This window comes from Nerophis lumbriciformis, linkage group LG39 (genome assembly GCF_033978685.3).
Source record: "Nerophis lumbriciformis linkage group LG39, RoL_Nlum_v2.1, whole genome shotgun sequence".
Taxonomy (NCBI): domain Eukaryota; kingdom Metazoa; phylum Chordata; class Actinopteri; order Syngnathiformes; family Syngnathidae; genus Nerophis; species Nerophis lumbriciformis.
This window is the reverse complement of record NC_084586.2, coordinates 22,420,508-22,437,500: the sequence shown is the minus strand read 5'-3', so window position 1 is coordinate 22,437,500 and position 16,993 is coordinate 22,420,508. Positions and strand designations below refer to the sequence as shown.

Below are 16,993 nucleotides of genomic sequence, written 5' to 3'. Positions count from 1 at the left end.
GAGAAGCTGGACAGGACATAAAAAAAAAAAAAAAAAAAAAAAAAAAAAAAAAAAAAAAAAAAAAAAAAAGCTTCTATCATACATAAATATAATTCCCTTCACTTCACTTCCTGCCAGTAAAACCACCACAAAGCTGTTTCAGGTCTCCTTTTTAGTAAAGAAGTTGATTGTGTGTCACTTGAAATATTCAATCATTGAAGAGTAGAGCACTAATGACAACTAAAAGCTTTTTCTTTTTGTGTGTTTCTACTGCTCCACTACATGTGGTGTGTAGTGTTGACAGACACATCACAAGTAAAACAACAAATAGTTTGAGATGGAGTGGCATGTTTCACACTCCTTATTTTGTTAGCGCAGGCAGGATGAAGCAGGGCTTTTATTGTGAAGACAGGAACTGTGCGGTCAGTCTTTAGAGTTTTGAGGGCAGGTACGGGGCGAAAGTCTGTTGAAATAAAAAGTGTTTCTGGCCTTCCTGTCGGTCGTTTTTTCCTAATAATGATCTGGCTGCAGCCAGCGTCATCTCACAAGACCCTCGGGTGCCGTGACTGTCAATCAAGTGACCAAAGTGACGTCATACTGAGGATTTATTATTGCTCATTTTTAGGTCTATTTTTTGAATGGCTGGCTGGCGATGGACTGACACACCATCCGCCAGCTCACCATCCACCTAATGGACACCCCTGATAAAATGCTCCTGACAAGCCCACTGCTCCAATAACTTGCAACATGTCGTTACTTCCCTTCTTAAAATAGGTAATAATGTCATGTCAGGTCATCATTAAATGATGGCTCAAAAGTAGGGATGTCCCGATCCGATATTTGGATCGGATCGGCTGCCGATATTTGCCAAAAATTGCGTATCGGCAAGACATGGGAAAATGCCGATCCAGATCCAGTTTTTTTTTTTTAAACTTCGGTCCGTGTTTTCCAACGCACCGATTTAAATAATACATTCCACTTTTCTGCTGCTCCCTGATTTCCGTTCCGCATTTTCCAGCACACCTTCAACACATCCACAGGTCTGTGGATTCTCACGCAGTTGCTTTTAGCTGCTGGCATTACACGACAGGCTCTTCTCACTCTTTCCTGTGTCTCCCTCTCACAGACAGCAAGTGCACCTTCTTACACACGTCACATACTGTCACGTCATACGTCACATACTGTCACGTGTAAGGCTGCAGCTAACGATTATTTTTCTATCGATTAATCTATAGATTATTTTTTTCGATTAATCGGTTAATCTATCGATTATTTTTTTCGATTAATCCATAGATTATTTTTCCTTTTACCGATTATTTTTTTATTTAAAATGAAGATGAAAAAATAAATGTAGGCCAGTTTTTTCAAACGGCATGACTTTTATTTACAAAAAAAAAAAAGTATGGCCACTCAGTCAACATTGACAACAACATGACAAAATATTCTGTAACAATGTAAACATTTAAAACTTAACATTTAACACAATTAAAAGTAGCTTATTTGCTTTTTAAATGTGCAAATATAAAAGTAAACATCCAGTGTAAATCTTAATATTCTGCAATAGTATAAACCTATCTACCTTTAAGGACAAAACACCACAAGATTAACATGCTGTAAAAAATCAATCAATTATCAATCCCATAATTTACAATTATTAATTAGGCTATCAAACTCTTAACCATTAAACAAGTGCCAGAACATGGACACATCTTTTACCTTTAAGTTAAAACAGATTTTAAATAAATTGTCTCAACATAAATGCACCAAGATACATATAAAATGCATTTAACACCAGAAACACAATAGATAAATGCAGCAGAAAACCCAATATGCAAATACATAAATACCTAACCAATTAACCACCTATTTAGATACATATTTAAAATCCATATTCAATATAAATATATTATTAATTTAGCAGTGAAACACTCAATCTTAAACGCCGTCTACTGGTAGAAAAATGCCCCTTTTTCTATGCCCTCACCAGCAGCCAATGATCCAACACAGTTAAATCCAACACTTGAAGTTGAGCGACTTCACCCTCCTGATGAAGCAAACTGCTCCAACATTTATCAAACTAAGCAAAGAATATCAACACTTCCTTACTAAACAACAGTTACACAAAACACCGTGTGTATTTAGCCTCCAGACTAAGCACGCTACATGCACCCCCCATCTCACCAGCGCAACAGGTGCGCCACACCCACAAAGACAACTAAAGTGCAATCTTACCGGCTGTCCATTGGCACAACTCTGGGTTATCTATAATGAACTAAACCTTTTTCCACTCTGCGCTGGCGTCTTTTGTACTCCTTGATTTGACACAGCTGTCTAATTACCGGGCTCGCGCACCAGCAGATGAGACAGGAGCGCGCCGCGTTATACCTGCGCGTGAACGTAAACTGATCGGTTCTGATCATATAAGCCGACTGGCGGAAATAATGCCGAATTATATACATTTCCTGGGGTTGCCTAGGTGAATAGGGATGCGGATGTGCTCTAAGATCAAATATAATTGTATTAAGTGGGGTTTGGCTGGTTGCTAAGCAGCCACGGTTGCGAGCTCGCGCGTCAGCTGACGAGACAGCTGTTCGCCGCTACATTATAAGGCCGTTTATTGAAATACTCCCACACTTTTGACGACTTTTGGCGTGCTTTTTTCCCCTCGCTCGCACCACGCTCGCATCGTCTGCTTTGCGCTCCGCCATGACGGTAGTGTGACGTAAATATGCGACGCATCGACGCACAAAAACGGCGTTGACGCATTTAGGTAACCGATGACGTCGACTACGTCGACGCGTCGTTTCAGCCTTAGTCACGTCATACGTCACATACGTATACGTCCTCCCCGAGCAGAGAGGTAGCAGCATGGCTAACGTTAGCTGTGATGGTAGCGCAGCCGTGCGAGCAACGCTCCCTCTAAGGTGCTCGCCTGTGCAATTGCACACTGTTTAAGCGTCCTCTGCGCATAGCAAATCTATGCCACGCACAAAATCACATAAAAAAATAAGCGCATAACAATTTTCGACACACGGACACGACAGAGACAACAGTTTTCGTCATCATTGTTCAAATATTGTGACGTCTGTCGAGACGCTTATCTCCATTCGGTGCCACACGTCCACACCATCAAAATGCCGAGGCAAAAATTTCCACATCAACACCATATGAAAAAATTAGTGATTTTTTTTTAGTTGTGATTTCCTTCTCTGCATGAAAGTTTAAAAGTAGCATATATTAATGCAGTATGAAGAAGAATGTTTTAATGTAGACATGCAAGCCTTGAAAGAAAATGTTGAAAATCAAGACTACATTTCCTGCAAATGGGTGCATTTCTACCCTATATTTTAACTTTAGATTTATTCTCATATCAAACTCTTTTGGCTGTCTTTTTGACACTTACATCCGACGCCCCCCTCCACACCCTGGATTGTAAATAATTCAATGTGATTATCTTGTGTGATGACTGTATTATGATGATAGTATATATCTGTATCATGAATCAATTTAAGTGGACCCCGACTTAAACAAGTCTAAAAACTTATTGGGGTGTTACCATTTAGTGGTCAATTGATATGGGATCACCTCATGGTTTGGCAACCTAACCGTTAAGCTAAAAAGCAAACTGGCCGGCATGCATAAAACGGCAATGAAAATCGTAGGGAGGAAAGAATATGAGCCTATACAGAGCATCTATGAGCAGGCAGTTAGGAAAAAAGCTAAGAAAATTATTTCCAACTCACAACACCCACTCTTTCCTGAATATGGAACCCTGCCATCAGGGAGAAGACTCCGGGTCCCACTATGCAAATCTAACCGCCTTAAATTATCATTTGTCCCAGCCTCCATTAAGCTGACCAAATGTGCAATAGAATTTTAATACATAGGTTAGCACTTTTTTAGCACATAGCACTTTAGCACATAGCACTTTAGAACTAAGCACTTTAGCACACAGCACTTTATCCATGAGCTCTAGTGCAATGCACATTGGTACTTTATCTTTAATCTCCATACTGTAGTTTTTATGCCTACATCAAAGTGCCACCTATGTCTATCAAGCTCCATGTTCTGATGTTTAAATGTTAGTTGTATGGTTGTGGTTGTGTCTGTGCTTGTGTTTTTGTTCTGTTGTTTTTGGGTATGTTAAGAAAGCAATGATGCACTGTGCCCAAGACAAATTTCCCCGTGGGGACAATAAAGTTGAACCTTGAACCTTGAACCTTGAATTGTACGGAATATGTACTTCACTGTGCAACCTACTAATAAAAGTCTCAATCAATCAATCAAAACACATAGAATCATCATACTGCTGTGATTATATGCATCAAGTGTTCATTCAAGGCTAAGGCAAAATATCGAGCTATATATCGTGTATCGCAATATGGCCTTAAAATATCGCAATATTAAAAAAAGGCCATATCGCCCAGCCCTAGTTCATGTATAATTGTGTCTATTTTGTGTTTATCCTTGAATAAACAGGTCAGTTTCTTGTTACCAACCATTGTGTATTATTCAAACTCCCCTAATTCAGCTGGCTAGTTGTTATCAAGAGTACTAAAACCCTTTTCAACATGATTCTGACAACTAAGTAGGCTAAATAACTTGAAACTTTAATACATGCTCGGATAGGCCAGTATCGGTCAGTATCGGTATCGGATCGGAAATGCAAAAACAATATCGGTATCGGATCGGAAGTGCAAAAACCTGGATCGGGACATCCCTAGTCAAAAAGCCATTAATAAATCCTCTTCTTTTCCAATAAGTGATAACAGTAGTTCAGCTGGGATATGCTCATTTACAGCCCCGAAATCTTGTTATTGTTTTCATTTTGATGCCCCGCCCTCCTACATAAAATGTTTTTTATTTTTAGAAGGCATGTTACATATTAAAAATGTGATGTTTTGGGTGGGCCAAGCATGGATGAAATGGAGTTAAATCATTTTTAATGTTCAATACTGTCATGATCCGTGGCCCGGATCATGTTTCTGTTAGTTTTGGACTCCCTTAGTTCCTGTTTTTTTGCACCCTTGTTTGGGTGCTTATTGTTTCCACCTGTCTCTGATTGGTGCTCGGGACGCTCACCTGTTTCCCGAGCACTAATCAGAGGGACTATTTAATCCTGCCTTTGCCGGTCAGTCGGCCTGGCTTCATTGTTTGCTTTTGCTACAGTTACAAGAGTATTCCTTGTCTTCTTGCCTATGCTAAGTGTTAGCCTTAGCTTTGAGTGCAATCCTCTGGCTTGTTTTCAGTTTTTGGTACTTGTTTGACTTTCGACAAATAAATGATGTTCCTACCTGTACGTCCTGTCCGGAGTGTTCCGTTTGCATCCCGGGGGAACGAACCCCGCAGTAAGCTGCGCCCCCCCTCCCACGTGACAAATACAAGTAAAAAAAAGTGATATCCAGTACTACTGTACGTGAGTGTGTGAGTTTCCCAGGGAAAGTCATAGCGTTGATGAGCTCGGGGATCTGTGGTGGACCACGGCTCATTTTTAATGAGGCCGAGGCAGATTGAAGAAATCACTTTTTTTTTTTTACAAAGGCTGGATTTCAAAAAATAAAAGCTGGTTGCCAATGTTTAAAAGGGAAAATGCGGTTTTTTATTATTTTTTGCCCATTGTTTACAATTATTATAAGAGACAAGAACACATATGTTCATTTTTTTTTGCATTCTAAAGATTAAAAAAACCTATGGCTAGAGCTAAAGGGAGCAATTATTTTACCTCTAAATCTATTGTCGGAGGCAGATATTTACATATATCCGTATTTAAGTGTTACTTCTTTAATTTCATAATCATATTACAAAACAGCTAGTGTTTTTCTTCCGATTGTGGTCTTTTGGTTGTCTGCAAATACTGTGTGCTAACCTTGGGTATGGAATGTAAGAAAGAGAGATACTCCTTCTTTTATCTCTTCTTATGTCCAGGTGCGGAGGACAATGGGCATGTGTTTGGGCTGGAAAGACAAGACAGCGAGGGTGGGAGGGAGAGAGACTTTATAGAATAGGTTTCCATATTTGAGAGCAGACCATCTTAGCTGCGCGATTGAATGTTCGATGCTGGACTGGTCTCATCATATTTACAAAGCTTTGCAAATATACTACAAAATACCTATTCTGTCTCTGGTGGTTCTTTTACTCAACTTTAAGTGTCGTAAAGAGCTTGGGAGCGACGACCAGAAACTTGAATTCCCTGAGAGGAACAACTGGTCCAAACGCAACACTATCTAGCAAAGCTCCTAACAACGCTTCACTTACATACGGTAACGTGTACGATAACCAAGTTGTAGCGACATTATTGTAAGAGCCAACACTGAGGAACTCTTTTTCTAGCGTACCAACACATCGCCTTGCGACAGCATTAGCTAGAAGTAAGCTAGCTTCTACGTCAGCAGCCGAATAGTTTTTGAGTTAGTAATGCACAACAATGTGATAGGACAACAATCTGGACTGAGTGAACAACAATCATAGTACAGTAGCTCCACAGTGTATGACCTTGTAATAACAAGCATCACGTGCTGCATGTTTCATGAGCAATATTAGAGTGACTCATAAGTCTCAATGGATATTTATGTGTATATAACTATATATATATATACATACATACATATATATATATATATATATATATATATATATATATATATATATATATATATATATATATATATATGTATGTGTGGGGAAAAAAATCACAAGACTATTTCATCTCTACAGGCCTGTTTCATGAGGGGGGGTTCCCTCAATCATCAGGAGATTTTAATGGGAGCATTCACACACCATGGATTATATAGGGCACAGAGTGGGTGGGTACAGGCTGGGGTAGGGGCGTGGTGATTGGCTCATGTGTTACCTAGGAGGTGTTTCCGTCTGTGGCGGCATGCTGTTACAATTTCGCTGCGCTTGTTGAGGGATGACAGGTCTGGACGGTAAATAATAAACAGTTTCTCTTTCAAGCATAGGTTGCATCTTTTATTACCACTATTGTAAGGTGTGCTGGATGCAAGAATTTGCCATGTTATTGAATATTCAACATTATTGTCTTTGAGGTCCCAAATGTGTTTGCTGAGTTCTGTGGTATTCCGCAGGTTTTGGTTCCTGAAAGAAGCCTTGTGATTGTTCCATCTGGTTTTGAACTCTCCTTCAGTTAATCCTACATATGTGTCGGATGTGTTAATGTCCTTGCGTGTTACCTTAGATTGGTAGGCAACTGATGTTTGTAAGCACCCCCCGTTGAGAGGGCAATCAGGTTTCTTTCGACAGTTGCAACCTTTGTTGGTTTTGGAGTCGCTCTGCCCGGGGGCCGACGGCTCATTTGCAATTGTTTTGTTGTGGTTTGAGATGATTTGTCGTATATTGTTCATAAAGCTGTAGCTCAATTTAATGTTGTTCTTGTTGAATACTTTTCTTAGGGTGTTGTCTTTGGGAAAGTGTTTGTCAATCAGATTGAGGAATTTGTGTCCAATGTTAGTTGAGACGTTTTTGCTGTATGGGGGGTTGTACCAGATGATGTCGTTTCGTTTTCTGTTCTTTTTCGGTTGGTTTCCTGGCGCGGGTTCATAGTTGAGGGTGAAATTGTATCCGCTTTCATCAAGGGCTTTTTGGTACGGGGGGGGTTGCTTGGTCAAATTCAGCTTTGCTAGAAAAGATGCAACCTATGCTTGAAAGAAAAACTGTTTATTATTTACCGTCCAGACCTGTCATCCCTCAACAAGCGCAGCGAAATTGTAACAGCATGCCGCCACAGACGGAAACACCTCCTAGGTAACACATGAGCCAATCACCACGCCCCTACACCAGCCTGTACCCACCCACTCTGTGCCCTATATAATCCATGGTATGTGAATGCTCCCATTAAAATCTCCTGATGATTGAGGGAACCCCCCCTCATGAAACAGGCCTGTAGAGATGAAATAGTCTTGTGATTTTTTTTTTCCCACACATACATATATTGCGCTCTACTACGGTATCGAGCACTATTTTTTGGATAACCTTATTAAGACATATATATATATATATATATATATATATATATATATATATATATATATATATATATATATATATATATATATATATATATATATATATATATATATATATATATATTGTTGCGTTTTGGACCAGTTGTTCCTCCCAGGGAATTCAAGTCACAATTCGCTCCCAAGCTCTTTACGACACTTTAAAGCTGAGTTGAAAAACCACCAGAGACAGAATAGGTATTTTGTTGTATATTTTCAAAGCTTTGCCAATATACATTTTGAGACCAGTCTAACCCTAGAACATTCTATTGCGCCTCCCAAAATGGTCTGTCCTCCCAACGCCAAAAAAAACCCTCTTTCCTTCCCCCTCCCTAGCCATAATACAAGCACAACGTCTCCCTAGCCATAATACATTCCAAAGAACTCAAGGTTAACACACACAGTATACTTGCTGACAGAGCATCAAGAGAAGAAATGGAAAATACGAGCTGTTTTCAAATATGACTAAGAAATAAAAGAAGTACAACTTAAATTCGGATATATGTAAATATCTGCCTCCGACAATATATACACAAAAAAGCACAAAAAACAAAAAAACGTTATTATGGTCTTACCTTTACTTATAAATGAAGTCCATGCGCCGCTCCTTCTGAACAAAAGCATTGATAACTTGTTTATAGAAGTCTTCCTTATCTTTCTTCAGTTTTAAAAGTCTCTCTGTCTCGATGGAGATCTTCCTTTAATTATTACCTCCTTCTTGGATTGAAAGTCCAGTTTCGAGAACTGTTCTGCCCTCACTATATGTGTTGAGGTTATACAGCTTGGCAGACAGCTAACAACCAATCCAGGACGTTCTAATAAAGTTCCAAAGCAGATGAATCCATTTAGGCTCTTTATTAGGGCCCGCATGGCCCATTGTATAAGGACTCCCAAAGGGAGTCCTTATGCAATGGGACATAAGGACCTATTGAATTTGTAAGGTTTTATTATTATTATACCGTCCGCCTCTTTGAGCACTAATTTGACCCACTTAACATGCTTCAAAACTCACCATATTTGACCCACACACCAGGACCTGCGAAAATTGTCTTTTAATGAAAAAACCGAACCCCAAAACTCAAAATTGCGCTCTAGCGCCCCCTAGGAAAAACAAACTGCCTGTAACTCCCACTAGGAAGGTCGGAGAGACATGAAACAAAATTCTCTATGTAGGTCTGACTTAGACCTAGATTTCATAATTGTACATCCTTGGGCAGAAATCAACAGGAAGTTGGCAATTCCCCCTTCAAGACAAAAAAGTACTTAAAAACAGTCACTTTTGCCTCTTTGAGCTGTAATTTGATCCCCTTAACATGCTTCAAAACTCACCGAACTGAACACACACATCAGGACTGGCAAAAATTGTGATCTAATAAAAAAACCTAACCCCAAATCTCAAAAATTGCGCTCTAGCGCAATTTTTGAATAAAACGCTGAAAAAACTGCTCCTCGGAAGAAAAAAAATGACAAAACTGCCTGTAACTCCCACTGGGAAGGTTGGGGAGACATGAAAAAAAAAACTCTATGTAGGTCTCATTTAGACCTACATTTCATAGATTGACAACCCCCAGCAAAAATCAACAGGAAGTTTGCTATTCCCCCTTCAAAACACATTTTTTGTAAAAACCGGTCACCTTCCTTCAAAAACTATCTCCTCTGAGCGCGTTTGTCGTTTCGGCTTCAAACTAGCACAGGAGAGAGATTGAACCCTTGTGATTACAATGACAGAAGCGCTTTTTTTCTAACTGCTCCGGTTTTGATTTTATGAGCCTTCAAAGAACCGCTGCGCTGATGCTGCTGCGCTGCTGTTTTTTTAAGATGGCTGCTTAAAAGCAGGAAGCACCAGCGTGCCCACACAATGCAGACAAGGTAGGTACACTAGACAAAAGTATTGGGACACTTATGACTACCACCGGACAAAAGTATTGGGACACTTAGGACTACCACCGGACAAAAGTATTGGGACACTTAGGACTACCACTAGAAAAAAGTATTGGGACACCTACACTGGACAAATGTATTGGGACACTTAGGACTACAACTTGACAAAAGTAATGGGACACGTACTACTAAAACCCAAAGGGAGTCCTTATGCAATGGGACATAAGGACCTATTGAATTTGTAAGGTTTTATTATTATTATTCTTCCGCAACTTTGCGCTGTAATTTGACCCCCTTAGCATGCTTCAAAACTCACCAAATTGTACACACACATCAGTAATATACGGCAAAACTTTTTGTCAAAAAACCAAACCCCAAAACTCAAAATTGCGCTCTAGCGCCCCCTAGAAAGATAACTGCTTATAACTCCCAGTACAAATGTTGTTGAGACATGAAACAAAAAACCTCTATGTAGGTCTTACTTAGACCTACTTTTCATTAATTAATTTCCTCGGGCAAAAATCAACAGGAAGTTGGCAATTCCCCCTTCAAGACAAAAAAGTACTAAAAACAGTAGCTTTTGCCTTTTTTAACTGTATTTCCACCCTCTTAACATGCTTCAAAACTCACCAAACTGAACACACACATCAGGACTGGCAAAAATTGCGATCTAATAAAAAACCTAACACCAAATCTCAAAATTGCGCTCTTTTGAATAAAACGCAGAAAAAACTGCTCCTCGGAAGAAAAAAATGACAAAACTGCCTGTACCTCCCACTGGGAAGGTCGGAGAGACATGAAACAAAAACCTCTATGTAGGTCTCACTTAGACCTACATTTCATATATTGACAACCCCCAGCAAAAATCAACAGGAAGTTTGCAATTTCCCCTTCAAAACACATTTTTCTTTATAAACCGGTCACTTCTCTTCAAACATTATCTCCTCTGAGCGCGTTTGTCGTATCAGCTTCAAAATAACACAGGAGAGAGATTGAACCCTTCCAAATAAAAGTTATCGAAATAATTTTTCTAACTGCTCCGGTTTTGATTTTATGAGCCTTCAAAGAACCGCTGCGCTGATGCTGCTGTTTTTTTAAGATGGCTGCTTAAAAGCAGGAAGCACCAACGTGCCCACACAATGCAGACAAGGTAGGTACACTAGACACAAGTCTTGGGACACTTCGGACTAAAAGTAGACAAAAGTATTGGGACACTTGGGACTAAAACTTGACAAAAGTATTGGGACACTTAGGACTAGCACCTGCCAAATACGCGGGCCCGACCAATGCTGCTTGCAGCTTTAATTGATGTTTGTCCCTGAATGTGCGATGTCATCCCTCACAGGTGGACGATGAAAGCGTGCAAGCACCAATCTACGTCAACCTAGCCGAGTTCCGCCAGAACCCGAGCGGGTCGCCCCCTGACCACCACGGATGGGAAGTGCATGTTGACCCAGAGAGTGGACAGGAGTACTACTACCACCCCGCCACGGGGCGCACCACCTGGGACAGCCCCCTCGCAGAGTCGCCCCAAGAGCCCGCCGGCCCCGACCCCGCCGAGGAGCCTCGGCCCCCCGCGCCCACTTGGTGCCCCACCCGCATCCTGTCCACCGCCTCCCGTCCGGCGTGGACCTCGGACTGGGAGCAGCTGATGGATGAGAGCAGCGGGCTGCCTTACTTCTACAACGCCATGTCCGGGGAGACGTCCTGGGAGCCTCCAGGGCTGCAGAGTCCGTACCTGCCCGCGACGGAGCCTATGAGCGTGCACCGGTTCCACCAGGACACGCCGGTGAGCACCCGCCTGCTCTACTTCCTGTTTCCTCTTTTAGCTTCACTCTGGAGACGACTGCTAATGCAGCCTCCTTTTTAATGGAATTAACCCCTTCAGCACATTTCCATCACTTCTTTTCAACACTTTTGTCCTCCTTTGGCAAAGTTTTTCAACTTTTAACTGTCATGTCTGTGTAATCATGTTTTGTGTTAAGTCATGTTTTTGTTTAGTTATAGGACTCTTTAGTTTCTGTCTTTTCACTCCCTTGTCTTGTTTCCATGATTACCCCATTAGTTTCACCTGTTCCACGTTTGGACTCATTGTGCACTCTTGTTTGTCACCATAGCAACCATTAGTTTTCACCTGTCACGTCACACACCTGTTTCACATTTTGAGTCACGCACCAGCTTTCACTAATCATGTCCATAGTATTTAAGTTCATTCTTTTTCTGTTGTTCGTCCTGACGACCTCACAACACATTTATGCTCTGCTCATGCCTGATACTTCTTTTCATGTCAATTCCTCAAGCCAAGTAAGTTTTTCTTCCATATTTATAGTCTTTTTGGTTTCATAGTTTGTTCTCCGCCATTGTGCGTGTTTTTTGTTTGTACTTTTTGCTATAGTCTTTTGGTTTTATAGTTTATTCTCCGCCACTGTGCGCGCTTTCATTTATTCCTTTTTTTGATAATAATAAATCATGTACCTTCATTCCCGTCTCGCACGAGCCAACTTTCCGTTGCATCCTGGAAAAGCACACACCCCGGACCTAGTCATGACATTAACAAGTAAACCCTCAACATTTAAACACAAGAGATCGACCAATTATCAACCAGGCCGAATTTTGACGTATATCGGTATCGGCTTTTCTTTTTTACAACAGAACTGTGGTATTATAGAGCGCACCAGGATATAAGCCACACCCACTAAATGTTAGAAGAAAACATATTTGTCCATATATTAGCCGCACTGGACTATAAGCCACAGATACATACGTTGTGAAATGAGTTATTTACACAGAAATATGTTGTAAATGTTTATTATTTAACACGGCAGTAAAACGGCTGATCAAACAAAACAGAAGTCCTCGTCATGGACCCCACTAGCTGCAGAAGCTCGCTCTCCAATCAGCTCAACACAACCAATAATAACTCCACGGTGACGTTTTGGTGAAAGTGAGATAATAGTTCAAGTTAAAAGTTAATAATGCTAACACTCGTAAACGTGTTAGCATATTAGCTAATGCTAACGACGCTTGCTTCATTACATGGCGATAGCACGTGCAAATATGCATGAAAACGCTCCTACAGGCATCACACATGGGACGTTTTAGTAAGTACGAATTGTTTTAGTTATTGTCATGATTTGATCTTGGGTGTGTGCTTTTCCGGGATGCAACGGAAAGTTGGCTCGGGCGAGACGGGAATGAAGGTACATGATTAATTTATTATTATTAAAAAAAAAGGAATAAATGAAAGCGCGCACAGTGGCGGAGAATAAACTATGAAACCAAAAGACTATAGCAAAAAAGTACAAATGAAAAGCACGCACAGTGGCGGAGAACAAACTATGAAAAACAAAAAGACTATAAACATGGAACAAAAACTTACTTTGACAAGGGACATGAAGCAGGATCTTAGAGGATGAAGAGAGTACATAAGCATAAATGTGGAGAGGTCGTCAGAACGACAAACTGAAAAGAATGAACTTAAATACTATGGACATGATTAGTGAAAGCAGGTGCGTGACTCAAAACGTGAAACAGGTGCGTGACGTGACAGGTGAAAACTAATGGGTTGCTATGGTGACAATCAAGAGTGCACAATGAGTCCAAACGTGGAACAGGTGAAACTAATGGGGTAATCATGGAAACAAGACAAGGGAGTGAAAAGACAGAAACTAAAGAGTCCTATAACTAAAAAAAACATGACTTAAAACATGACAGTTATATTGTAAAACTTACAAATGTTGCTTGGAGTGGTGAATGACGAAGCCGTACGAGTAGAAACGCTATGGACGCCTATTTCCGGTTTACGGCATCAAATGAGAAAGTCAATTTTCAACCCGCAATACCTGCAGTGAGCAAACTCGTCCGAAAGATGGCGCCAACACTAACACACCATTTCAGTCCTTGAAAATCATTTTTTACCTTGAAAATCATTTTTTACCTTGAAAAAAAAAATTTACCTTGAAAAAAATTTTTTACCTTGAAAATCATTTTTTACATTGAAAAAGAATTTTACCTTAAAAAATTTTGTTTACCTTGAAAATCATTTTTAACCTTGAAAAAAAAATTTTACCTTGAAAAAAAATTTTTACCTTGAAAATCATTTAAAATTTTACCTTGAAAATTTTTTTTTACCTTGAAAATCATTTTTTACTTTGAAAATCATTTTTTACTTTGAAAATCATTTTTTACCTTGAAAATCATTTTTTACATTGAAAAAAAAATTTTCCTTAAAAAATTTTGTTTACCTTGAAAATCATTTTTAACCTTGAAAAAAACATTTTACCTTGAAAATTTTATTTTACCTTGAAAATCATTTTTTACCTTGAAAATCATTTTTTACCATAAACAATTTTTTTTACCTAAAATTTTTTTTTTACCTTGAAAATATATCATCACAGTCAGATTTACAAACATATGAACCCTAAAGAGTATCTTATTCACCATTTGATTGGCAGCAGTTAACGGGTTATGTTTAAAAGCTCATACCAGCATTCTTCCCTGCTTGGCACTCAGCATCAAGGCTTGGAATTGGGGGTTAAATCACCAAAAATGATTCCCGGGCGCGGCGCCGCTGCTGCCCACTGCTCCCCTCACCTCCCAGGGGGTGATCAAGGGGATGGGTCAAATGCAGAGGACAAATTTCACCACACCTCGTGTGTGTGTGACAATCATTGGTACTTTAACTTAACTTTAACTTTACACATACAAACTGTAGCACACAAAAAAGCACATTTAATAAAAAAAATGTTATTATGGTCTTACCTTTACTTATAAGTGCGGGAACAGTGGTGTTGGTGTTGGAGGAGTTGTGAATGAATGAAATATGAAATCCGCGCTGCAGTCTGCAGGTGTACCTAATGTTGTGTCCCTGCAGTCGTTCACGGCTCCTCCGGCGCGAGCATTGTTGTTTTTGCACTTTTTGGCTTCTTGTTAAGTGACTTTTTTTTGGGTGGATTCGGTCTTGCACGTGGAGGGTTTGGGTGTGGGCTTTGGTTGGTGTGGCGCTCCCGTCGCGGGGTGCATTCTGCAGCGAAGGTGCCTTAACCGGCACCAGGAGGCGGGATTACTGCGAGCCTCAGCCAGTGCGTCTACGCAGCAGTTTTATGATCGCTCAGCACAAGAAATACGTTACACACATACAGTTGTTGACAAAATACACTGTACATTATATACCTCAGCTAACTAAACTATGGAAATGTATTGTTACGATCCGCTGCCCGGATCAGAGTTTGTTTATGTTTGTGTCACGTGTTTTCAGCACCTTGAGTTTAGTTTGTTTCTGTTGCCATGACGGCAGATTGTGCGCACCTGCCTCTGGTTAGTGTTCGGGACGCGCACCTGTTGCCCGGGCGCTAATCAGAGGGCTATTTAGTCTTTGCCCTGGCCTCACTCGGGGTGGCTTCCCAGTTTGTTCCCATACAACTGTTAACGACTACTTTGATTCTGCTAGCTTTTCACGCTATGCTATTTTTTCCTGCTAGCTCCCACGCTAGTCCTTTTGTTTTGCCTTTTGTGCTACATGCATGTTTTTTGTTTATCCATCATATGATTTATATTTAAAATAAATCATTTTCCTACCTGCAAGCTGTGTCCGAAGCCGTCTGCATCCTTGGGAGAACCACACCCGCATCACTATGCGACCAAGTCGTTTCATGTATAATATAATTCATATAGCAATACGGTCTCACTGCACGAGTCATTGCGCAATCCATGGTGAGGCACAACTGGCTGCTGCCTCACCGCAAGTCTCTTATCAGTATTTGAACGGCAAATGTGAAAATTCAGCGATTTTGAATAAAAATAATCTAAAACTGGTGAAGTTAAATGGAAAATAACTTTATAGTATAATCACTGGATACATATAACAATTTAATTCATTTTTTTTCTTTTGACTGCACGTCACTGCTGCTTGGGTTTAATGCAAACTATCCAACACAAAACGTTATGGGCATTAGCGTAAAAAGAAAAATCCATAAATTTGCTGTTCCGTTTTATAAGCTGCAGGGTTTAAAACCTTGGAGAAAAGTAGGCCGGAATGTAAGGAACATCAGCAGATACAATATATATTATAGCAGTATTTGCACAAAATAAATCATGAGTGAAGTAGATAGTAATAACCACTCAGGCACCAGTTTCCTTTTTTTACAGAAATACTCTCATTGTCAATAATTCTCCCCAAATATGTTTCCATATCCGACAGGTCATTTATGGAAATTCTTCTCTGGTCTGTCTATACCTCCAATTTTTGCAGGGAAATCCAGTTTTTGTCCTTCATTCCTGGCGTCTTCCTGGTCCCGTTTTGTTTGTTTTGGCTACTGCAGGGATAGAGTCGCTTTTTGTGATTCCATCAAAAAAAAACAAGATGAAAAAAGATGGATGGACATGAAGATGACAGAAAAGATTTCTCTGGCAAAAACCCAAACTTTGTTTAAATATGAGATTATAATATAAGTAAAGAAGGTGAGGCAGAAGCTCAAATATTCTCATACTTTCTGTAACATCCAGGAAGAAATAATGTTAGCCATTTGGAAAAAAGTCTCAACTAGAATTTCTTATTTAAATGTTTACCAAAAAAAAAGAACATAAAAGGTGGGGAAAAAAGGAAAAAAATAAAATAAAAAATAAAAGTTGACAGTATGTATAAAATCCATAAAGTGTATAAAATGGAGTAGATGAGTTATTGTGACGTAAGAAAATGTCATATTTTGACCAATTTTCCCTGGAGATTTTACATATTTCAAATGTTGACGTTCCTCTTAGACACATATAATAAAGGTGTTTGATGGTCAACATCAAACATTATGTCACTACTGGTCCCACCTTTCCTAAAAAATGTTGAAAAAACTTAAAGCTTAATATTAATGTTTAAATATATTTTACTGCAAATGAAGATATCCTTTAAATATGGCTTATTGGCCTCCTTGACTACTAATAATTGGTAATAGCCCTGAAAAAAAGTATATCTGTCAATCTCTACAAAATACAATTACATTTGTTTGGTGACTCAGTTCCATGTAAGTGCAAAAAGAAACTTTGCAAAAAGAAACTTTGCAAAAAAGGGTCAGAAATTACTGTTATTAGCACGGCTATATATACATATATACACACATATAACA

At 39.6% G+C, this 16,993-nt stretch overlaps 1 protein-coding gene across 5 annotated transcripts in view; it reads left to right on the top strand.

Annotated features, from left to right (window-relative positions):
* LOC133577931 (rho GTPase-activating protein 15-like) overlaps positions 1-16,993 on the top strand; it is a 96,653-nt gene that overhangs the window by 46,666 nt on the left and 32,994 nt on the right. For all 5 annotated transcript variants that reach the window (XM_072912717.1, XM_061932088.2, XM_061932089.2 and 2 more), the window contains one exon: positions 11,224-11,667. In XM_072912717.1, the coding sequence (XP_072768818.1) occupies positions 11,224-11,667 (444 nt within the window). The remainder of the gene's footprint in view (positions 1-11,223; positions 11,668-16,993) is intronic.